Raw genomic sequence first — 24,734 nt, forward strand, 5'->3', positions numbered from 1 at the left:
ACTGAGCCCAAACAGACCGGGCCCCAGGCCAGGGCTGACACTCAGGGTGGGCACAGTGGGGAGGGCGGGGCGCTCTCCTACCTGATGACCCACCAACCATCCAGGAGCTTATGAATGACCTCAATGGCTTCGCCCTCCTGCAGAGACACTTCATCCTCCATCTGGGCGGTATAGGCTTTGATGGAGACGTAGGGCTCACCTGGTCGGCCGTGGGGGCAGGGGCACGGTGTGAAGGTCTGCCCAGCGCTGGCCTGCCTCCCCTCCTCTCCTCTCTGGGCCCCGAGGCTTTCTCCAGCTAGAGCCCAGGACCACCTTCCCCTCTCCTCCCTGCCTGCTCCTTACTGGTCTCCCTCTGCAGGCTCCTGCCGCCCACTCGTGGGGCACCCCGGAGTTCTGCCCTCTGCCCACTACAGCCGGGGGAGCTGGCCCATCCCACCCCCCACCATCCACATCAGGGGCCAGGCACCTAAATAGGACACGTGGCCAGGCAGGCGGTGCAGGGGTGAAGCACCCGTCCACGTGGCACCTGAGCCACTTGACTCCGGCGTCCACACCTTTTCCAGTTTTTCCAGAGATGCCATAAATCTGCGTACAGTTGTGAAATCTCTCCATTTTAAAATACGGGCAATCAACTCTAACTTACTTACTTAGCTCCAGCCCGCGGGCTGCTGGTTCTCCGCTTGCAGTCAGCGAGGATGCCCCTGCCCGCAGGCAGCGCTCCTCCCTGAACCTCAGATCTGCTCCTCAGTTGGCTTCCCGCTGGACCTGGCCCGGGCTGGACCCACCTCTACTCTACCTCCTGGTTCTCTGTCCTGACCAAGGGCACCACCTCCTACCTGGGCCCCTCAAGCCAGACTATGGGGTCTCCACCCTGACCCCACTGTGCAGCCCACAATCCTATCCAACCCCAAAGTAGATATGATTGTATCTGGCTTCTCAATATCCCAGGGCCCCTCCGGTCCCTTCCCCTCACATCCTTATGGCCATGGAAGGCAAGGCCGCACCTTCATAGTTGGGCTCTGGGTCCTCTGTCTCATCAGGACTGTCCAGGGGCTCCAAGTAGGACGCCGGGACCCAGCCTCGCTTTGTCTTCATTTGGCAGAACCACCAGCCTGTGCAGGGACGGGGTGGGGGAGGGGTGGGGGTGAGGCAGGAAGTCTGGGCGGGCCTGGCAGCCTCCCTTGGCCACCAGGCTGGTAAGGACACCCGGACATAGACACACAGACATCCAACATTCAAATTCAGAATTGTCACCTTCACCATACTCCATGCACACAGGTTACAGGATTACAGCTCAGAATCTGCTTCCCACACAGCACGCCCAGAAGCTCACCTAGCCTCCTGGACCTAACCCCGGGGATGCACAGATGCCCACAGCCTCCCCTGGGGGGTGCCCTCAGCGTGGGGAGGCCAGTTGGGGTCCCCAGAGGAGCCACAAGCCTGTCAGTGGACCAGGCGGGGAGGAAGCTGGAGGCTGTCTGAGGGCCAGAGCCTTGGTAGGGAGCTTGAGGTCCCAGCAGGGCAGGGAGACTGACCACTCTCACTCTTCTCCACGACGTCCACCACATCACCCGTGGCCAGAGCCATCTGGGAGCCTGAGGTCTTCTCAAAGTCAGCGATGGCCCGGTACGTCTGCAGGATGATGGGGCCTGTGATGTCTGGACAGAGGGAAGGTGGGGTGAGTGCACAGTGCGGGGATGGGCTGCCTCCTCCAGGCAGTCCCCTGCACGGGCCACCAGAACCAGGTGCACTGGAGGTAGATGTCCCCTGCCAACTAGAAAGCAGCAGAGACCAGCTAGTTTTTGTAGCCCCACATTTATGGAACACCTCGTGTGTTCCAGACACTAGTCACACACCTTACACACCCTCTTTCTCACTTGATCAGGTTAGTGAGCAGCCCTCCTGCGCCCTAATGTGCACACCAATCACCCCAGGATCTTGCTGGAACGCAGGTTCTGATTCCATAGGCCGGCAATGGGACCTGAGAGTCTGCATTTCTAACCAGTCCCCAGGTCTTACCAGTGCACCATGTTATGGACTGAAATACCCCTCTTCTCCCCTCCCAAAAATTCACATGTTGAAGGCCTAAGCCCTAGTACCTTAGACTCTGTATTTGGAGTTAGAGCCTTTAAAGAGGTGGTAAGGGTGGGGCCCTGACCCCATAGGACTGGCGTCCTTATAAGAGGAAGAGGAGACACCAGGGGGGTACGTGCACAGAGGGAAGGCCGGGTGAGGGCACAAGGAGGAGGCAGCCGTCTGCACGCCAAGGGGAGAGGCCTCGGCAGAGCCCAACCCCGCCCACACCCTGATCTCGGACTCCCAGCCTCCAGAACTGTGAGAGAACTCATTTCTGTTGTTTAAGACCCTCCCTCCCCCCTCGCCTGGTCTGCGGTGCTTTGGCCCGCATAGACTAAGACACTGCTCCCTGGACCACACGCTGAGTGGCCCATAGCCCCATCCGGGCATCCCACTCACTGGTTGAAATCCCGCTCCACATTTCGTGGCTGTGTGGCCCTTGACCTGAGTTCCAGCTCAAATCAAGCTTCAGTGTGTCCAGCTGTGAAATGGGGTTAATAGCACTTTGGTCCCTACTTCATATTTGTTACAGAGATGATTACACGTGTTCATATGTGCAAGACATTTAAAATAGGGCCTGGGACAGAATGAGTCCTTAATAAATGTCAGGTTGTATTATTAACAATTATCGTGCACAACAGATCAGACACGGTCAGGCCCCTCTGCCCCCAAACCTGTTCATTCATTCAGCCAGGACATCGCGGGCTGTTGGGAGTGGGGGTCGGGCTGGGCTCTGCGGCCACAGACATGAGCTTCAAAAGCTTCACTGACCAGTGACCCCCCAAGATCCCCAGTCGTTAGTGCAAGCCACCAAGATAACTACCCCCCACCCCGGCTCCTTTCCCTGCACGGCCTGTGCTCAGCATCCCCCATCATGTCCCCAGTCCCCTCAGGGTGACCTACAGGTGGCTGCCCCCGGCTCTCACCCGTAATGCTCTTGTCTTTCGGCACCAGGTAGGTTTCTGGCTTTTTCACCCTGCAGGAAAGAAGAATCTGGGTTAGGTGTGCGGCTTCTCACTGGGGAAGCAGAGGCTCCGGGCAGACCTACAGAAGAACTTCCCAAGAGGAAAAGGAACATGGGATGTGGGGGCCGCTGCAGGGGGAAGGGAGTCACAGGGCAAGGAAAGCCCCCCCCTCCGCCTTCTGCAGACCCAAAGGAGCCAACTGTTTTTGGGGGTTTTTTTAGAGATTTATTTACTTATTTATTTGACAGAGACACAGTGAGCGAGAGAGAACACAGGCAGGGGGAGCTGTAGGCAGAGGGAGAGGGAGAAGCAGGCTTCTCGCTGAGCAGGGAGCCCGATGCGGGGCTCGATTCCAGGACCCTGGGATCATGACCTGAGCCGAAGGCAGACGCTTAACGACTGAGCCACCCAGGTGCCCCAAGGAGCCAACTGTTAAAGAGAACACAGGTGATGCACTCCGGTCTGGGAAAGGCTCTTGTCACCTTGGGGGGCCAGCTCCCCTCTTCTGGGGGCTCAGGAGAGTGGCCGACAGGGAGGGGGCATCCCCACCACCCAGGCCCCTGGGTGCTGCACTGTCCTGCCCCTGGGCCAGGGGAGATGTTCCACGGTGCTGTGTGTCCACCAGGCCTCACCAGCACTCAGTGAGCAGCGAGGGACAGAGGGAGGGACCTTCCCCAGCAGGACAGCACATTCCCCTGAGACCTCCCTCAGCTTCTCAGATGCTTTCCAGGCTGGGCCCTGAGTACAGGAGTCCCCTGGGGCTGGGGCAGGCAGAGAATGAGGGGCAAAGCGGAGGCGTGCTCAGCGATTAACAGTGGCCACCAACCCTCCCACCCCCCCATTGGGGCTCTGCACTTCACAGTTTGTAAGTGCTCTCCACGGCCCCCATTACTCCATCTGGCCCTTCCCACCCCGTTACAGCCGGAGAAATGGCTTTCAGAAGGCAAGCTGAGGCTGAGGACCTAGGATCTCACATTCCCAGCCCAGAGAGCCCCCCCACCCAGCACCGTGAGGCTCAGAGGGCTCCAGGTGGAGAATTGGCAGGGAGGCTGGGGCGGGGGGTGGGGGAGTTCCAGGTCACACGGGCCAGAGTTGGAATCCTTCCTCCTTCTCTTTTGGGCTGTGTGACTTCAGGCAAGTCGCCTCCCCTCTCTGAGCTTTAGTTATCTGTCACAGGGGGGATATCCTGCACCCCCTCCCCAGGCAGAGCTCACCACCACCCTTCCCTCTTCCACTTCGGGGCCAGAATGCGGGGGCCACTCACTGGCTGTCCGTGGGGAGCTTGAGGTCGTCGGGGCGCACCTGGAAGAAGTTGAGGAGGTGGGGGCAGCGAGAGATCTTGACAGGCAGGCTCATGAGCACATTGCAGTATTCGGTGAGGGTGCCCTGGCGACTCTCGGCGACCCGCTGCCCGTCGAACCACCGTGGGGCTGGAGGGGCCCGGGAGGGACACCAGTGAGCACACTCCCAGGTCAAGTCCCAGAGGGAGCGGGAGTAGGGGGCACAGATCGCAGGGCAGGAGAGCGGAGCCAGGACAGGTGACCCTGCTCCTTACCTGGCAGGTGGGGGATGATCCTGTTCTGTGGGTTGATGTCCCCCGCCTCGATAGGAAACATTTCCTTTAACATTTTCTAAACACAAAAGAAAAGGCGAAGGCACATCCTTTATTACAACCCTGTCAAAGCATCGAATCGGAAACGACTCTTCCAATCACGTGGGCTAGAAAGTTCGGCTGCCATCCTTGGTCCTCTTTCTCTCCCACCTTACATTCATGCCACCAGCAGATTCTTCTGGTTCTGCTCCTAAAATCCATCCAGAATCTGACCTTTCTCACTACCCACACAGCCACCACCTCGGGCTGAGCTTCCACCGAACCTGGATGATCACATCCTACGCCCCCTTCCATCTTTGTCCTCAACCCAGCACCCTCTTCACACTTAAATTGGATCATGTCTCTCCTCTGCTCAGAGCCCTCCCTGACTCTCAGCTCACATTAGTCTACAGGGCCCCGCAGACCCGTCCTGTCTGCCTCACTGACCTCCTCTGCCACTGCCCTCCACTCCCTTGTTCACTCTGCTCCAGCCATCTCTGAATATTCCAGGCCCATTCCTGTCCCAGGGCCTTTGCACTTGCTTTTCCCGTTCTTCCCCTGTATTTGTCAATAGCGCTTTCTCTTTCTCTTTGTCCTTCTTCAAGTCTTTGCTCAGATATCACCCCCTCAGTGAAACCTTCTCCCTGACAATTTCCCCTCCTAACTCAGTCCTCCCATCCACCACCACCCCCTGCTTTATTTTCTCTATAGTTCTAATGACTGTCTAACATACTATGTAAATTACTTATGTTTTGTTTGTCTGTTATCCTGACTCCTCCGCTAGAACTTAAGGTCCACAAGGGAGGGCAAGGACTTGCATCTTTTTTATGCCCTTGTTACCTTCAGATCATCTCCCGCTCACCAAGTAGGACGCACCTGGCGCTTAGTAGGTGCTCGATAAATAGTTGATGAATGAATGCAAGAGTCCACCAATTAGTAAAAGGGGCTAATCCTACGCTAGAACAACCCAGAACAGTTTAAAGAGGAGAGATGGAGTCGTGCACATATCAGCATGGACAGGTCTCAAAAATGTGACCTAGTGACAGGAACAAGGCAGAGAAAGGAGCAGCGGCATGCTGATGGCTTCTAGAAAGCCTGCGGAAAATGCACGCTCAACACTACTGCATCTTGTTCTTGGACTTGTGTGTGTGTGTGTGTGTGTGTGTGCACGCACAGCTGTAGTCACCCAGGCTGGAGCTGGGACAGGGCATGGGATAAAGGGTGTTTTCCACTTCTTTTGTAATGTTTTCTTTTCTTTTTTTAAAAGATTTTATTTATTTCTTTGACAGAGAGAGACACAGTGAGAGAGGGAACACAAGCAGGGGGAGTGGGAGAAGGAGAAGCAAGCTTTCCGCCGAGCGGGGAGCCGGATGCCGGGCTCGATCCCAGGACCCTGGGATCATGACCTGAGCTGAAGGCAGATGCTTAACGACTGAGCCACCCAGGCGCCCCATGTTTTATTTTTATTATCTTAAAAAAAGCCTTGTGGGGCGCCTGGCTGGCTCAGTCGGTGGAGCTCATGACTCCTGATCTCGGGATTGTGAGTTCAAGCCCCACGCTGGGATTAGAGTTGACATTAAAAAAAAAAAAAAAAAGCCTTGTAGCAAACAGCACAGTGATATCAATTGTGACTCAGTGTCCTGGGTGTGTGGGACCCTCATAGTCTTCACATTGATCTGCATTTTGCTTTATTTACTTACTTACTTTTTTTTTTTTAGGTAGGCTCCTGAGATCATGACCTGAGCTGAGATCAGGAGTCAGAAACCGACTGAGCCACCCAGGTGACCCTGCAATTTGCTTTAAATTTCTCATACAAGAGGGGCGTCTGGCCGGCTCAATCAGTACAGCAGGCAACCTTTGATCTCGGGATTATGAGTTTGACCCCACGTTGGGTATGGAGGTTACTTAAAAATAAAAAAATATTTTAAAAAAGTCTGGGGCGCACCTGGGTCTGCTTCTCCCTCTGCCTGCCATTCCCCCTGCTTGTCCTTGCTCTCTCCCTCTGTGTCAAATACATAAATAAATTTTTTTAAAAAATGCGAAGTTATGTTTATTTTACCACATTAAAACATACTTTAAGGAAATCTTACCACTTGCAACGATGTGGATGGAACTAGAGGGTATTATGCTAACTAAGAAATAGTCAGAGAAAGACAATTATCATATCATCTCACTCACATGTGGAATTTAAGAAACAAAACAGATGAATATAAAGGAAGGGAGGGAAAAACAAAATAAGACGAAATCAGAGTGGGAGACAAACCATAAGAGACTCTTAACTCTAGGAAACACACAGGGCTGCTGGAGCGGAGGTGGTTGGGGGGATGGGGTAACTGGGTGACAGGCATTAAGGAGGGCACTGGATGTGATGAGCACTGGGTGTTATACGCAACTGATGAATTACTGAATACTACATCTGAAACTAATAATACACTGTATGTTAATCAATTGAATTTAAATTAAAAAAAAAACCAAAAAATAAATAAAAAATAAAACATACTTTAGGGCGCCTGGGTGGCTCAGTTGGTTAAGCGACTGCCTTCAGCACAGGTCATGACCCTATCCCCTCTCATGTGTTCTCTCTCTCTCATTCTCTCTCACACAAATAAATAAATAAAATCTTAAAAAAAAAAACAAAACATACTTTAAAGAAAATGTTCTTTTAACTTAAGGAATAAATAATGCACCCTCAACTGTGGGCTGGGGGTGCTCTGGGTTCCTCACTTCCTGGCCAGCACCTGGGCCACCCTCCCCCTGGAAGGGCAGAGCTGGGACTGGGTGTGGTGTCCCCTCCCCCCCCTCCCAGACACACACACACACACACACACACACACGAGTGCGCAGGGCACTCACGTGGAACTCGTAGATCTCCGTGAACCGCCGGTATACCACCTTCTCAGACAGGTCCTGCCACTTCACCAGGAACATGTACACCTGGGGGGGTGACAGGGTGGGGGCGTTCAGCTTCCTGGGGGAAGCCCATGGGACTCAGGGGCACTCTTTGGGGTGACCTGGGCCACAGAGAGGGCACTGACTCATGGACCCCAGAGCTCCTGCTCTCCAGCCTTAGGACCCAGGGTGAGATGCAGCTTCTCTCAAATGAACTCAAATTCCTCATCTGTAAATTGGAGACAGAGGGGCTCCTGGGGCTGGTAGGAGACTTACAGGAGGTGAGACGAAAAGCCTGGGCTCAGACCTTACGAGAACTCAGGGAGAGAGTGTAGGGTGCCATTTCTACCAAATGTCCAGAATAGACAATCTACACGGACGGAAAGTAGATTAGTGGTTGTGGGGACTGGGCTGGGAATGGGAAGTTCCTAACAGGTCTGGGGTTTCTTTTGGGTGGTGATGAAAATCTAATATTGATTGTATGAAGGGCGCCTGGGTGGTGCAGTCGGTTAAGCGGCCGACTCTTCGATGCGGCTCAGGTCATGATCTCAGGGGCGTGAGATCGAGTCCCACGTTGGGCTCCACGCTCAGCTCAAAGTCTGCTTGAGATTCTCTCCCCCTCTCCCTCTGCCCCTCCTGCTCATGCTCTCTCTCTCTCTCTCAAATAAACACACCTTTAAAAAATATATGTACATTGATTGTATGATGGTTGCACAACTCTGTGAATACTAAAAACCATTGTACCCTTTATATGTACACTTTATATAGGTGAATTATATCTCCATGGAGCCATTATTAGGAAGAAAAAAAAAAAAAAAGGAAAGAAACCTGGTATGGAGAAACCAAAAGAGAGCTAGGAGAATTCTATACTCAGCCACAAAAAGGAACAAATTACTGACAGATGCATCCACACGGATGAATCTCAAAAGCATTCTGCTAAGTGAAAGAAGCCAGACACGAAAGGCCACACACATGATTGGTAGGATTCCATATCTGTGAGAGTCTAGAACAAGCGTGACTAACTAAAGGTGGAGGGAAATCAGAACAGAGGTAGCGTCCGGGGGATGGTGGAGGAATGATTCGGGAGTGAGAGAATCTGGGGGTGATGGTAACAATCTATACCTTGATGAGGGTTTGGATTATGTAGGGACATGTACCATTAAAATTCAGCAAATATATCTCTAAGATTGGTGGATTTCATTTTACATAAATTTTACATCAAAAGAGAAAAAAACTAGGGGCACCTGGCTGGCTCCATCAGTGGAGTCTGCAACTCTTGATCTCAGGGTTGTAAGTTCAAGCCCCATGTTGGGTGTAGAGACTGCTTACAAATAAAATCTTAAATGTTTTTACAATAAAATTTAAAAAGAGAAAAAAATAAACGAATATGACCTCTAGGTAGCGATATGCATGCTTAAGTATTTAGGGCAAAGTGTACAGATGTTTGCAATTTGCTTTGAAATGCACCAAAGGCACGCCTGGGTGGCTCAGTCAGTTAAGCTAGCCAGACACCCCAAGAAAACGTTTATACGTTTTTTTCTCTTTCCCTTTTTTCTTTCTTTTTTTTTTTTTTTTAAGATTTTATTTATTTGTCAGAGAGAGAGCACAAACAGGGGGAGAGCAGGGAGCCTGATGTGGGACTCGATCCCAGGACCCTGGGATCATGACCTGAGCTGAAGGCAGACGCTTAACTGACTGAGCCACCCAGTCATCTTCCTTCCTTCCTTCCTTCCTTCCTTCCTTCCTTCCTTCCTTCCTTCCTTCCTCCTTCCCTCCCTCCCTCTTTCTTTTTTTCTCTTTCTCTTTCCCTCTCTTTCTTCTTTCCTTTCTTTCTTTTTAAACATTTTATTTTTAGGGGTGCCTGACTGGCTCAGACAGTTAAGCATCTGACTCTTGATTTTGGCTCAGGTCATGATCTCAAGGTCATGAGATGGAGCCCCACGTCAGGCTCCACGCTCAGCATGGAGTCTACTTGAGATTCTCTCCATTTCCCTCTATCCCTGCCCTCCAGCTCATGTGCTCTCTATTAAAAAATATATATATATATTTTTTTTGTTTTAAGATTTTATTTATTTATTTGACAGAGAGAGACACAGCGAGAGAGGGAACACAAGCAGGGGGAGCGGGAGAGGGAGAAGCAGGCCTCCCGCCGAGCAGGGAGCCCGATGGGGGCTCGATCCCAGGACCCCGGGATCATGACCTGAGCCGAAGGCAGACACTTAACGACTGAGCCACCCAGGCGCCCCCCAAAAAAATATATATTTTTAAACAATCTCTACACCCAATGTGTGGCTTGAACTCATGACCCCAAGATCGAGAGTTGCATGCTCTACTGATGGAGCCAGCCACCCCCTCTTTTTTTTTTTTGCAAAGAGAAATACAGGAAAGATAAACCAGAATGAGTCTTTGAACACATCTTTTTATAAAGTTTCGATGTTTGATCACATCAAACATGTTAATATATTACACATTTAAAAATAAAATTAAAAAAAATAATAAAAATAAAATTAGATCAACAAGGATTTTTAAAAAAAGAAACTTCAAATTGGAAACAAACGAAAACATATGAACTTCACTATCTATCAGATGGGTAACAACCATATTAAAGAAAACTGGAAAAAAAATCCAAGTAACTCTTAGTTATAGTATTTCTACCTTCAATCCGAAGGGGGGGGGGAAACACAAAGAAGACTTAAATTCGACCTAACAGGTTGATTGTTCATAATGGCGTGGGTGCTGTAATTCTGATAGAACTAGCTTATGTGGATTGCAGAAATGAGCAAAGGAGTCAAGATGTTAATTCAGCTGGGAGGCGGGGTGATCGTGGAGAGAGAAAGGCTCTACGAATATAAAGTGGTACAAGGAGAAGGAGATGGAATGGCTCTTTTTCCTGGTCTGAAAGGCCACGGGGAAAGACATCCCAGAGGCAGTGAGCATGCTCAGCTTCCAAATCTAGACTTCTAACCTCACTCCCCACTGCAGAGAAACAGGTGAAACGGCGGAGTCCAGGGCTCCCGCTGGAGAGCACAGGGTCAGCCTGGAACATCTCAGTAGCAGAAGTAAGAATAATGCTGAGAGAATGACAGACTAGGTCAAAAAAACACAGGAGCCAGCTTGAAGGGGCTCCCAGTAGCCAGATCTGGTACGATCGGAGCATGAAATGAGTTATGATAGTGATGGATCACATCCATAGTGACCTAAGTAAATAGTAAGGACGAGGGGAAGAACCTTACGGTACAATGTTAACTAATAAATGCAGAAGGAACCGTAGAGTTTAAAAAAATCAGTTTGGCGGGGCGCCTGGGTGGCTCAGTTGGTTGGGCAGCTGCCTTCGGCTCAGGTCATGATCCTGGAGTCCCGGGATCGAGTCCCGCATCGGGCTCCCTGCTCGGCAGGGAGTCTGCTTCTCCCTCTGACCCTCCTCCCTCTCATGCTCTCTGTCTCTCATTCTCTCTCTCTCTCAAATAAATAAATAAAATCTTTAAAAAAAAAAAAACAAGAATAAAAGCAAATTGTACTAAAAAAAAAAAATCAGTTTGGCAATCATTATAGTAATTTGACTTAGGCAAGAGTCATCCAGGTGCTGTAGAGCGAACAGGATATTCATTTAATTTCAGAAAATCTCCCCGCAGGTTCATTACTAATCACAAGGGGAAAACTAGTCACCTTACAGTAGAGACATCTGGTGATCAAAATTAACATCACCGACACAGGCACCAGCAAAAAATCCCCTGCCGCTGATAGGATCAACGAGGTGAACACCGTGTCACTTCTGGGCTATTCCTGCCACCAATACATAATCCCAGTCTAATGAAAAAGGATTAGACAAATCCTTTTGTAGAAGGGACATCCTACAAAATGACTGGCCCCCGCTCTTCAAAATGTCAAAGCTGAGAAGGACAAAAAAAGATTAAGACTGACCCATGGGCGCCTGGCTGGCTCAGTCGGAGGAGGGTGTGACTCTTGATCTCGGGGTCATGAGTTCGAGCCCCGTGTTGGGTGCAGAGATTACTTAAATAAATAAACTTAAAAAAAGACTAACCCAGACTAAGGGAGTCTGAAGAGTCACAGCATGTGAAATGCAGCAGGTGGTCCTGGGTTGGATTCCAGACCCGGAACATTTTTACTACAGAAGACAGGTAAGGGAAATGGTGAAATCTGAGTGAAGTCCGTGGGTCGGAGAACGGTGTTTCATCTACGTTAATTTGCTGATGTTGACACATTTGCATTGCGGTGATGTAAGAAAATGCCCTTGATTTTAAGAAATACACAGTAGAGGGGCACCTGAGTGGTGCAGTCGGTTAAGCATCCGACTCTTGGTTTCCGCTCAGGTCATGATCTCGGGGTGGTGAGGCTGAGCCCCGCGCTCAGCAGGGAGTCTGCTTGAGATTCTCTCTCTCTCTCCCCTCCTGTGCTCTCTCTCTCAAATAAATAAAAAAATCCTTTAAAAAGTACACAGTAGTGTTTAGGAGTAAAGAAACACAATGTCTCCAATTTACTCTAGAATGATTCAGAAAAGTCCTATTCAGAGAGAGAGAGAGAGAAAGAGGTGGGGAAGAGAGAGACAGAGAGAGAGAGAGAGAGAGGGAGGGAAGGGACGGGGAGGGAGAGGAGAGAGGGAGCACAGATGTGGGGGGTGGAGGGATACTGGAGTTATTGGTGCTTTGGGGGCAACCTTTCTGTAAGTTTGAAATTATTTCGAAATTAAAAGTGAAGAAAAAGAAGAAAGGTCTTGGCAACGGATAGTGAATGTGCCCTACAAATACCGTACAATTGACAAAGCAGAGTTCCTCCCTGGCCTTCCTCTGGCCTTGGGGACCCTCTGGTGGGGTGGGGTGGACATGTTCGGGCAGGCTCCCGGGACAGGGCATGGGGGAAGGGGACATTTTTGGCCCCTTGGTGGGTGTCACCCTACTGGAGGGGATCCGACTGGAGTGTAACTGATCCCAGGGCCGGCTTGGGGAGACAGAGGGTTGCCGCCAGGCCTCTCCTGGAGGACGGCTCCCTGAAAGCTGGGATGGTCAGGGAGGGCTGCTGGGAGGAGTGGGCCCTGGGCTGCCGGGACGTGAACTGGGTGCTGACGGGGGACTCCTGGCTGGGGCGGGGGAGCAAGGAGTGAGGTGGGCTGGCAGGGGCCAGGGGCCGAGCCGCCTGTCCTCCCACCAAGGGCCCCGGGGTGCCAGGGTGCACGTCCACGGTGCGCCCCGACAGGCCAGTGGTCCTGGGAGCCGCGCGGTCACAGCACTCTCTGGCACCTGTGCTCCCACGACAGGCCTGTCCCTGCACGCTCGCAGGGCCTTCCCGTGGGCTACTCACGTAGTGCTGGCTGGGGACGAAGCGCTTCTCGAAGCCCAGAAGGGCGATGTGGCGTATGAAGGTGTCCCCCATGGCCGGACTGCGGGGCCTCCCCTTCTGTGGGGGCGCTCCCTGGCTGGGCCTTAAATGGGGTGGAAAGAGGAAGTCACTTTGGTCTCGGCAGGGGTGGGGGCAAGAGGGGGCAGGGAGGACGCAAGGAGGGCTCTGCTTCTTCTTTCAGTTTCTGGGATTCCTTCGACTCCTGTGGCATGGACGTGGGCGGCCTCATGCAGGCGTGTGGATGGGAGAGCTTGCCAGGTCCTCCCCACGGATGGCGAGCCCCGCAGTTTGGGGGGGGGTGCCCATCCCCCACCCCTCTCCCTCCGGCAACCTGTGGACCAGCCACGCTGGCCTCTCTACAGTTTCTGGAACACACCAAGCTGCTCCCACTGCAGGGTCTTTGCTCTTGCGGGGCCACCTGGACCGTCTCCCACTTGTCTGTAACTCCCTCCCTAGGGTCTTCAGGTTTCTGCTCAGATGGCACCTCCTCCAAGAAGCCTTTCTTGATAACTTCACAAAAGAGCAAAACTTCACGCTTCCCCCCCACACACACACTCACACCTTCCCTGTTTTGATTCAGAGCACTTACTACGACGGACATATTGCCTATTTCGGGTTTTTTTACGATGTCTCTCCTTACCAGGATGTGAGCCCCATGGGAGCAAGGGCTTGGCTGTGGCCCCAAGCCCTAGCCTGGTGGCTGGCTGGCAGAGGGCCCTCCCTAAATACTTGGGTAGTGGCCACACCAGTGCCCTCCATGGGAGGGGTGCATATCTACAGGGGTGTGTAACTGAGCACCAGTGGCCGTGGGGACAGGCTCTGAGACCTGCGTTCAAGTGGACCCTCGGGGCTCAGTTTCCTCCTGAGTGAAATGGGACCACAGGCTCTGCTGAGAGGGATGTGGGGTGAAGAGGTGAGGAGGGAGCCGTGTGCTGGTGGGTGAGGGAAGGGGCTGGGGCCTCTCACACGGTGCGGGGGGCGGGGGGTGCCTGGGAGGCTCAGAGATTACAGAGCTGGTCCAAGGTCACAGGGCAGGTGGCCTCCACTGACACTGTCTGGCTGCAGGCTCAGGTTGGCGGGGCTGGTTGGTGGCCCAGATGCACAGATTCCAAGACCCAGAGGCCACGGCAAAGGCCACCAGCACTCTGAGAGCCACGGGTCCCCCTGGACTCCTGGGGGTGAGGTGGCGTCTGGCAGAGGGCAGCCAAAATGTGCCGTTTTGAGACTGTTACCATGACCGGTCAAGTTGGTGGTTGTTCCTGGTTTTGTCTACTAAGAAGGGCAGGGGCCACGTCCTCTTCGCTGAGAGATTTGCTTGGCACATCCCCTGTGGTCACTAGGAGGTCACCGGCCCTGGGTGTGGCCAGCCTTGCAAGGCCCTTCTCTGGTCATCTCCATTATTTATCTAGAATCTTCCCAAGGGGCGCCTGGGTGGCTCGGGCGGTTAAGCGTCTGCCTTCGGCTCAGGTCACGATCCCAGGGGCCTGGGATCAAGCCCCGCATCGGGCTCCCTGCTCAGCCAGGTGCCTGCTTCTCCCTCTGCCCCTCCCTCTCCTCCCTCCCCCTCTCTCACAAATAAATAAATCTTAAAAAAAGAAACAGAACCTTCCTGCACAGTAGGATACGGTGCTCAGCAACGAGGAGCTGCCGCACACAACTCGGGGGAACCTTCTAGACACGGGTGGAGGGAGAGAAGGCAGACAGCAGAGCACACTTTGGCAGGACGCCGTGTAGACCAAGCTGAAAAACTCCCCTCGCCAGGCTCCACTGTTGGAAGGCAGGGTGACCTCCAGGGTGGGGACAGCGGTGGCCGTTAGGGACCAGGAGGTGGTAGCTGGACTGCCCCTTCCTGATCAGGCTGCTGGTTCTGCAAGCGTGCTCACTCTCCGATAATCCGCCCAGTCCCGGCACGCGGGGTCGCGCGTGGCCCTTTGCTGTGGGTACGTCATGCTTGGATGACAATTGCCACATGAGGAAGAGGCTGGGGTCACGGGATGGACGGCAGCGCCTGGGAGCGCAGCGCGCTTGGCTCACTGCAAGCGCTCCCCCTCGTCCCCGTTCCCACGCGGTGCTGCCCTGAGGTCACTGCACACGCACCCCCCAGTCTGGCTCACCTGGGCGCAGTGAGGACAAGGGCCGGGGAAGTCAGCGGGGCCCGCGGCCAGTGGCACTTCCCGCCCTTCCTCCCGTGGCCTTTCCACTCTTGCATAATAGGTTCCGGGCCCTGGGCGGCGAGCCGAGTCGTGCAGACACCACCTTGCCACTTCCCTCCTGTGGCCTCCCCAGACCTCCTCCCGCGGCCCCCGCAGCCAGGAGCATCCACAGCAAGTCCCGTTGTCGCTTGGCAGGCTCAAAGCCTTTGTGAGGCTGTGGCAGGCCTGACTTGAATGCACGGGGGAGACAAGCAAGTGACCAAAGGATTAAAACAAAAAAAAAGGGAATGAGCAAATTGAAGGAATGAGATAATAAACGGATACAAGGGTTGTTTTGGGGGGAGGGGGCGGGGGGAGATTTAAACTTTTTTTTTTTTTAAGATTTTATTTATTTATTTGAGAGAGAGAGAATGAGAGACAGATAGCAAGAGAGGGAAGAGGGTCAGAGGGAGAAGCAGACCTCCGCTGAGCAGGGAGCCCGACGCGGGACTCGATCCCAGGACCCTGGGATCATGACCTGAGCTGAAGGCAGACGCTTAATGACTGAGCCACCCAGGCGCCCCCAAGATTCAAACTTTTAAAGTTTTAAGACTTTTATTGTGAAATATACAGAAAATTGCAGAAAAATGTACAGTTTGGTGATTATCAGATCATAATGATGAGGAAGTTGGTATCCCAGGGGCCCGGTCAGCTGCATATTACAACCACAGCTCAGAGTGCCCCCCACTGCCCCTTGACGGCTGGCTGGAGGGCCTCAGCCGGGGTCGGAGCGCTTCGTATTTACCAACACCTTATCATCACGAGGAAGCTGTCAGATAGGTGCTGTCATTTCCCCCCACTTTACAGACACGAAAACTGAGGCACAGAGCCGTAAATCAGTTGTAAGGGAAGAGCTGGGATTTGAACCCAGGCAGTCCGGACCCCAGGCCCATGCTCTCAACCACTGGGCTCCCCTGCTCTGCCATTCATCATGTGAGTGAATGATGAACACGACTGGGGATTCACGAGGAAGGAGTTGGCCTGCACCAACACCCCCAAAGCAGGAGATTCTCAAATTGGGCCAGGCTGGGAAGGAGGCAGGTCTTTACCTCTTCCCAGATGCCACGTTCTCCAACGCCAGGCCTTCCCCACATGGGCTGGGCGGGCCAGTTCCTCAACCAGGAAATCCCCGGGGGCTGGGCCACGCTGGCGAGAGGGATGTGACATCGGAGCCCGAGGTCCAAGCAGTGCCCTCCGGGATCTTGTGTCAAGAGAGGGAATCCAGGGCTTTCCAGGATGGGAACAAATCAGCCATCGTTACGAGGCTGTTAGTTCTTTCCCAAGCGTAACTTAAAGCCCACCTGCTGCCCCTCCTTGGGTGAGAACAGTCTGGATCAGCAGCCTGAGGACGCCCGGGGCCAGCCCTCAGGACCGGTTCTCTCCTGATGCCCACACTGGTGGGACGGGGCCCCCCCGAGGCGCCGCTGCCTGGCAGGCAGCCGAGCCACTGGGAGGGGACGCTGGCCGTGAGGGGTCAAGGCTCTTAACTGCAAGCAGGTGTCTGCATGCAGAAACGTGGGTTGCTGGAGATCTGCTTCCAAGGGGCCACAAGTCTTCCGTTTCTCAGAAAACCAGACCAGAAATGGGCTCTGGGTGGGTCGGGGATGAACCCTGAGGCCTCATAAGAGAACCAGGTGCCTGCACTCGAGAGGGCTCGGGACACACCAGAGTCCCATCCCTGGGAATTTCTTCTCCCCTGGGCGGGGGGCCTCGGGAGTGGGGGCTCCGACCGCGCCTTTGGTCTGCAGGAGGCGGCGCCCCGGGGGAAGGCACATCCATGCCTCCTGCTGGACACACACACACACACACACCTGCTTCGCACTCGACTCCTTCATTTCTAGTTGGGAGCCCCTTGGCAAGTGAACACGGAGCCTTCGTGTTTTCACCTGTAAGATGGCAGGGACAACGGTACTTATTTCGCGGGCTGATGCATCGCGTGAGGCTCCAGTGCTTAGCGTGGCAGGTAGCCCTCACTAGCCGCAGACTGTGCACAGGGCCGCCCGAGGTCAGTAGAGCGGAGGGGGCACAGGTCCACTCCGCCAGCCTCAGTCAGGGCGCTTGCTGGCTGTTGAACCCGGGCCTTGAACGAGGGAGGGGCCACGTGAATGACAGCAGGCACTCCAGGCTCCGGGGAGAAGCGTGAGGTTCAGTCGCCCGGGGCAGGCTCTCGATTGGTTGGGAGTTGTCACCTGAGGCTGGGACAGGGGCTTTCCTGACAAGGTCAGGCAGAGGACAGAAACCAAGGCCACGGGCTGCAGCCCAGGGCTTTCCTCAAGGGACTGCAGCGTCTGGCAGAGCTCCTGACACCGAGTGGGTCTGGCAGATGCCGGGCTGATGGGTGGAATTTTGCAAGCCCGCCTCCTCCCTGGCGGGCTGCCTGGGGGCCCTCAGGGCCTGGCCTGTGCCCGCCCCTCCAAACCCAGGGCCTGGCTGACACTTCCTGGCTGGCTGGGCCCAGATGTGTCATGCAAAGAAAGCTATTTGAAGCTCCTCAACCAAGCACAAAGGATAAATCCAGCAGCAAGCTGCCACCACAGGGTATTTTGTAGTGATCTCTGAACTTGAAGCTAACTCCAGTAATGAAGGAAACCATGCCCCAGATGCAGTCACCAGGGCTGGGCTGCCACTGACAGATCTGTCTAGCCCCAGGACGGCCGGAAGGGGCAGTGGAGTCTGCGACCTGTCAAGGGCTCAGTACCTCTGCCACTTCCAAGGGGACACAGAAAGGCACACAGGCATGGATCGAGGGACGGTCACCTCAGATGGTGTACGAAGGTGTGAAGCGGCTGCTCATGCCATCTTGCAGCATCCTGCCTTGCATCAAGCTCCAAGCCCACTGGTCCCTTCTAAGGCCAACAAGCCAACACTCACTGTGGCTTTTATGACCACACCCCCTAGGCTCCTCACTCCGACCCCGCATTTTTGGACACCCTCGTCTGCTGTATTTTATTAAGGATTCTTCCAAAAAGGTTCTAGATTGGTCACCATAAAGGAGGGGACAATTTTGGTCTGAACTCAACAGATCCTTTTATGATGTAGCTAGACCTTCTTAGAGCCCGTGACATCTAAGCTTCTGGGGCGCAGTCCTGCTTTCTCTGCCTCTGGTTGGATCTACCCAATAGTTTTTATGGAAATGAAGGGGGACATCCCCCCACCAGGTCCCCTCAGGCACTGCCTAGCCATGGTCCTTGGTAAGAGCTGTTACTGGTTTCCGGAACTTGAGATTTTAGATAACCAGAGACCACGCATAAAGTTGATGCTGCAAAATGCTTCTCAACCACCTGATCTTGCTTCTGAGAAGGAAATCCGGCAGGAAACACCTTTACTAATGGGTATTGTATCATAACTTGCTTTCAACTTTACAGACACTTCCTTAAAAATAAAACCACAAGGTATGTGTGTCTTGGGGGTGGGGTGGGGCAGAAGGGGGAGGTAAGGTACACACAAGACCACTGTTGATCGGAGTGATGAGGCTGGGGAAAACCATAAGCCCATCCAATCTCCTTGGCTTTGTTATTTAACGCTGTTCCCGGGGTGAGAGAGCCCCTCTGGAGTGGCCAAGCTAGGTCTACCCACTGTACTTGTCACCAGGCCACCAGACCCCTAGGGATGTGTGATTTCTACAACCGGCTGCAAGCTTTCAAATCTTTGAGCTAAAAGGGCTGGCAGCCATGGGGTGAAGTCCAGAAAGCCAACCACCCATACTGGAGTAAAGGTCCAATTGCAGAGGCTGGTAGAGCAACTTCTAGGGGGTCTAAATAAAAGGATGAACAGCTCCGTTTGTGCTCATCCTCCTGGACCCACAGGTCGGAGAAGCAGAAGAAGAGCTGCTATGCTAAAGAAAGCAGCCTACAGGTCCTCTCAATTCCTGGAATCCTGTTCCCTTCTTCGTCCCCACTATCGGGAAACCAAGGCATCCCTGGGAGAACATACCTTCCAAATACAGACATGTCCAGAAACTGAGGCTTCCATTTAGGAGATACCCTTCAATGTGTGACAATTATCTGCCCACCACCGGTTAAACCAACCAAAGCACTTGAATTTATTTAGACGGGGGCTTGTGTTAAGTAGAATCTGGTAAGGTCTGGGGTCAACCTTCCTAACACTTTTTGCTTTCCAACACACCTTTTTGGTCCTCGGTGGTGGTGGTGATGGTGGGGCAGAAACGAGGCCACAAGGACGCTCAGAATAACCGACCTACTTTGAGAGGGAGCCAGCTGCCAGCTGCGGAGAGCACCATGTGGCTACACCGAAGGCTTCAGACCCGTGCTGAAGTCCTGTCCCTGTCTCAGGGAAGACTGCGGAGGGGGGTGTGATTACGATTCAGCCTTTACTTCCTCATCCATGAAGTCTCAAAGCAACGTCGGCCTGGGGTGAGAGCACACTCACACACCTCACTTCACGGGCCAGAGGGCTGGGACCAATGACTTCAGATGTGCTCCCCGCCAGAAAGGGCAAGCTGCCATACGTCAGCAGGTCATGACGAGGTAGGGCAGGCAAATGCCAAGGTCAAGGTCTCTCAGGACAGACCCCCTCTCTGCTCCAGCGCAGGCCCTTCCCCTCAGGCCCACCCCCAGTTGCACGGCCTCCCAAAGGCTCTAGGAACCAAGCCTCATTTTCCCCGCCACTGAAGGCCGGGAGCTTGGAAGGTGGGAGGGGGCCAGTGCTTGGCCAGACTCTGTGGATGGGATCTGAGTCCTGTAACCCTGGGATGTCCAGGTTTCTTTGCTTGTGCTGTTTCTGATGGAAATTTTCTCAAGGTTAACAGCTGTCCCGAAGCAGAGCTTGGATGTGGTTAACAAAGCCTGTGTTCCTCATCACTACCCTCCCTGGTAAAATTCTCTTTGACCGAAAGTCACGGAATAAGGAGGCCATTTCAGAAACACTAAGCATGACGAGACCTATTTGCGCTGTTTCGTTTTTCCATTCGATCCTCACTGACCCGACAAAGATCTCGGTGGACAAGTTTAATCCCCTCACTCCCTGAAAGGATCACTCGATCTACCTGTGGTCCCATTTATGCAGGCACTGCGGGCTCAGGGACACCGGGAGCCGGGGCAGCAACCTGGGAAGGCAGAACCCTTGCAGGGGCCTGGAGCGACAGGCGGGAAGGTTCTGGAGACGACAGTGAATCAGTAAGAACCACCTGTTTCACACGCGGGCTCCTCCAGGAGGAGACGAGACGGCGGCACCCCTTGCTTTAGAGGCAACGTTTCTCGAAACTACGCTTGTCGAGTTAAGAGGGGAGGCGGAACAGGCCAGGACCGCGTTCCTTAAACCTTTCAGAGGTCGTGATGTGGCTGTGGCACTGGTTCTGGGCTGTTTGTCCAGAGCACACAAACTCTCCGCTCGGTAGATGTGACGGGAAAAGGGGGGGGGGGCCATACATGAAAACGAGAACCGTGCGTATGCGTACAGCATTTTTACACTGGACACAAACACTCACGGTGGATAGGACAGCACATCTCCTCGCTGAGTCTGTAATCCACCGCACGTTTGTTAAAGCAGCCTTATACGTAAGCGCTTAACTCCTTCTAAGAGCGGCCCGCGGACGAAGAGGGTTTCGCAAGCGGCTGGGATGGGAAGTTGGGGTAAGGGCGCTAGGCCGCGCACACTTGTTAAGAAGGCTTCAAAGGAACCACGAGACCTGCTGGAGTAGCTGTGTGGGTTGTTGATGCCGGCCGGCAGGCTAGCAAGCGGGGAGCCCTGCTTTCCCCGGACGTGCACGGGTCGGGGAGTTGGGGGGGATGTGTGGAGAGGCAGAGGCTATGCTGGGAGAACAGGAAAAAAATGTGTAGTCCGCGTGTGATTTCGCGTGTGGGAGGGGCTGATGCACATGCTCTCTCCAGGGAGGGATCCTGCTTCCAAATCCCGGGGAAGCTGCATACGGCTGGCATGTCACAGCTGCTGGAGTCGGGGGCTCGAGCCCCAGCTCAGACTGATGCGCACCGCCAGTCTCAGAAAGCCCGCGAACAGTGCCTGCCTAGCCTTCACTGTGCACTCCACCTACCACCGAACCACCCACCTTCCCCAGACATAACCATGAAAACACCTTCGAAAGAAATGAATTAGTGTGTGAAAGGCATGGATGGATTTTATTTATTACCCTATATCTACAATTTAATTTGAGGTAAAATATAAGCAACACATAAAAATGCCTATTTCTGCTACCATGTAATATAATTCTCCATCGTGAATATTGTGATAAAGCTAATGAAAACTCTATGCCATCACGTACTCTAGCTTCTCATAGCTGGTATTTTACAACTCTCATTGTCTGTGAAATCCAACCCACGTAAGATCCTCCCACAAATGGCGCAGAATATCAGGGGGGGCACGTCCTTAGCTTATTGGCCCCTCACTCCCCACACCGGAGCCTCAAAGTTACAAGTAGAGTTCTAAAATAACGAAGGCGCTGAAAAGCCCTACAGTCTGATCCGAGCTGGAAGTGTTCCAGAGAAACCCACACCACAACAGGTTACATGATCGCGAGGCTTTAGCGTCTGTCCCTGGGCTGGCCCAAGCGCTCATACCTGACCTTACACTTCTGGTGCGTCACGCGTTTGATCCAGGTGCCAAATCTCAGTAGAAGAGGTTCCTGTACTTCATCTCTAGGCCACACGCCGACATGCTAACCTCACTGGCTTGTTAGGTGATCCAGACGGTGGTGTTTTAATTATGATAAAAAACATATGAACCATGATAGACAGCTTAGGAAAAGGTTTAGTCAAATATACAGATACTAACTGTCCACTCAGTCGTCAAAGAGAGCCGTGAACAAAAGGATCATTTAAACGATTTTTCAAATAGAAAAACTAAAAGGACTGAACTATATCACAGGTGTTTCTTCACTGCAGGAGCTGAGATGTTCCAGTAGGAGAGATCTTCGCTTGATTGGAAAATAAACACCATAGCTGAAGGCTCTGTTGATACGTAAAAAATCTGATGAGATTCATCCCTGTCATTTTCCCTGTCATTTTTCCAGCATTGCTGTAAAATCCTTATAATACATTCCAAAGTAAACCAGCCATTCCAAATCTACAGTCACTCTGCTCTTTAATTCAATTCACAGAACTGCTGAAAAAGTAGACATTTCTATCTAAAAGTAGAAAAAAAGGTTTGTATAGAAGGTATTTCTGTTATACAAGTATATTACACGGCTTGGGGCAGTAACAGGTCCGAAAAGCTCTTCTCACCCACTGATACTTTAAGCTAAAATAGGAGAGAAAACAAACAAGCAAGAAACCAGGTTATTCCGGTTACAGGAATTTAACACTGGCAAACAGCAAAACTCAATCAACACTTAAGTCCACAAACTGACATTATATGGCAAATTCCCAGACAAAAAAAAAAGGTCTTTTTAAAAAAGTGCACTGTCGGGTACAGATCAGAGCAACTACTGTGAAGCCAGACCCTATAACCATCGTCAACTATTCAAAAGCTCGGGCTTAGCAAGGTTTGACGGCCCCAAAGCAGCAAGCAGCGGACTCCTGGTGTAGAGCTGCCTGTCCTGTTAACAACCTGGCCAAGTTCAAGGTTGTAAGTTAATTAGGCAAGATGCACAATGGATTGTGCATCTTAGCCAGACTCTGCAAATGCTGCTTTTGTCAGTGTAGTGATATGGATTCAGAGTGCATTCCAATGGAGAGGGTGAGATTTGCCCTACAGATTAGAAACAAAACATTTTCCTTTTAGCGCAAAAGTGTTTTTACATCTAAGACTCACAAACATTGATCTAAGGAAAATCTCTCTGCTTGATCCTCTAACTCAAACCATCCAGTAGGGCTTACACTTGACCTCCTGTGACCCGAAGGTGCGGGGCACCATTTATGGCTGAAGCAGGGAAGACACACTAGCTTCTGAACACACAGGCGGGTTCAGACGAACATTAGATGGCACCCCGGACACAGAAGCTGATTTACCCTAGGAGGGAAGAGGTCTACCACGTAGGGTCTGGTTCTTGCTTGATCTGAGAGTTTCCATCAGTCTCCTTTACTTCTACCAAGAAAAACAAAAGGGAACTGGTAAATTGCACTATGAATGCAAATCTGTATAATTATAAACCCACTCCTACCAAACTATGTACTAAAATAATTTAATAGGAATTGTAAGATACTAAAGGTAACATTTTCAGAGACAACGTTCCTCTAGCAATCAGTTCTAAATTGTGTTACTCAAGTTTTCAAAGTAACAAACACCTTATTGCTTATCTATTCAAAAATCTAGGTTAGAAAGTAGTCACTGCACTCGTTCAGAATTCATTAAGAGTCATTTGGAGAAAACGGAGCAAAAGAACCACAAGTCATCGCTAACACGACGTTTCTGGACATAAACGACAGATCCAATTCACCCCGAGACAAAAGAAAAAAGAAAACACAACCGCAGGGTTCTAGGAGGTAGTGTGAAAACCACAATCAATCCTTCGTCCTGAGCACATTCTTAAGGAACTTCAGGGTTTGGCAGCTGGACAAATAACCCTTTTTACCTTCTGTCGCAGGAACCTCCAACTGGCTGGGCTCAGCTGATTCTGAAGAGAAACACATGAAGATTTACTCTAATACTGTTCTAAAGTCGCTCTCACTTACTTAAAGGACCTAGAGGAAGCAAGGAGAAAGCCCTCCAGACAATGTACACAAAGCACAAGTCCCAGATGCAACGGCAGCCATAGCGTCTTGGGATTAAACATGACGACTCAACCAGACTCCCCCAAATCTCCTTTTCGGGCATGTGTTAAGTTACCTTAAGCAAACCAAGTCTTAAATAACAATCGTAATTAACAAAGCCCTAACGTGAAAGAAAGAAGTTCCTTTTTAGGTCTTTCCCCGCCTTCCTGTGGAGACCTTTTTGATAGAATAAAAGCTTTTCGTTGCTTTCAAGCGGATCACAGTAGCAGGCCTCAACGCTGGTTTCTAAGGAATGTTAAAAGTCACAATTTCCCCCTGACAAAATTGGGCTGATAACAAGCATTAGATATGAATGGCATAAAGGGGTAAAGTTAGAAAGACACGCTTGTCACTAAAAAATTACACTCTACAACACTGGCCTCCTAGTTCCTGACCTCCTTTCTGCCTGACCGGGACTGTGGGGTCAGATGGCATGTGGCCCACAGTTCTCAGTCAGGACCCAGAGCTTGAGCTTATACAGGCCTCTGAACACAGGAGCCAAAACACGAAGTCTGACTGTGTAAATGACTTTCCCTGAAGTTATTAGCACATGTAAACAAGTGAGGCCCCACAATTTTATGTGATCCACTGTATCGCAAAAGTAGGAATATTTCTGTTTTACCCTGCTGAATTTACCTTGTATCACTGGGCCTTCTGACTCACTCTGATCAACCAACTCTGAAAAAAAAAAGCAGATTGATTTAAACAATAATTTAATGATATGCGGTTACAATGGAAAAGCATTTTTACATACATTCTCTATTTGGATGCTTCAACCTTGCCGTAACAGGCACTATTTTCCTTTTTTTTTTTGAAGATTTTATTTATTTATTTGACAGAGAGATAGCACAAGTAGGCAGAGAGGCAGGCAGAGGGAGTGGGAGAAGCAGACTCCCCACTGAGCAGGGAGCCCGACGCGGGGCTCGATCCCAGGACCCCGGGATCATGACCCGAGCCGAAGGCAGACGCTCAATCGACTGAGCCACCCAGGCGCCCCGGCACT

The 24,734-nt window shown here is 52.0% G+C and overlaps 2 protein-coding genes across 9 annotated transcripts in view; both read right to left on the minus strand.

Annotated features, from left to right (window-relative positions):
- The window catches only part of NCF1 (neutrophil cytosolic factor 1), a 33,598-nt gene extending 20,628 nt beyond the window's left edge, over nucleotides 1-12,970 (minus strand). For both annotated transcript variants that reach the window (XM_081819579.1, XM_081819578.1), the window contains exons 1-8: nucleotides 12,838-12,970; nucleotides 7,486-7,566; nucleotides 4,597-4,672; nucleotides 4,306-4,471; nucleotides 3,003-3,052; nucleotides 1,536-1,658; nucleotides 1,005-1,112; nucleotides 82-199 (exon numbers count right to left, since the gene is read on the minus strand). In XM_081819579.1, coding sequence (XP_081675705.1) covers nucleotides 82-199; nucleotides 1,005-1,112; nucleotides 1,536-1,658; nucleotides 3,003-3,052; nucleotides 4,306-4,471; nucleotides 4,597-4,672; nucleotides 7,486-7,566; nucleotides 12,838-12,909 — 794 coding nt within the window. In that variant the 5' untranslated portion in view covers nucleotides 12,910-12,970. The remainder of the gene's footprint in view (nucleotides 1-81; nucleotides 200-1,004; nucleotides 1,113-1,535; nucleotides 1,659-3,002; nucleotides 3,053-4,305; nucleotides 4,472-4,596; nucleotides 4,673-7,485; nucleotides 7,567-12,837) is intronic.
- Nucleotides 12,971-21,136: 8,166 nt separating this feature from the next.
- LOC102734999 (general transcription factor II-I) overlaps nucleotides 21,137-24,734 on the minus strand; it is a 110,443-nt gene continuing 106,845 nt past the window's right edge. For 6 of the 7 annotated variants that reach the window (XM_081819586.1, XM_081819583.1, XM_081819585.1 and 3 more), the window contains 4 exons: nucleotides 24,368-24,409; nucleotides 23,554-23,595; nucleotides 22,991-23,066; nucleotides 21,137-22,280 (listed from right to left, as the gene is read on the minus strand). In XM_081819586.1, coding sequence (XP_081675712.1) covers nucleotides 23,008-23,066; nucleotides 23,554-23,595; nucleotides 24,368-24,409 — 143 coding nt within the window. In that variant the 3' untranslated portion in view covers nucleotides 21,137-22,280; nucleotides 22,991-23,007. The remainder of the gene's footprint in view (nucleotides 22,281-22,990; nucleotides 23,067-23,553; nucleotides 23,596-24,367; nucleotides 24,410-24,734) is intronic. The other variant, XM_081819581.1, reaches the window with a different exon arrangement.

Source organism: Leptonychotes weddellii, chromosome 5 (genome assembly GCF_054177405.1).
Source record: "Leptonychotes weddellii isolate Sample4059 chromosome 5, ASM5417740v2, whole genome shotgun sequence".
NCBI lineage: Eukaryota > Metazoa > Chordata > Mammalia > Carnivora > Phocidae > Leptonychotes > Leptonychotes weddellii.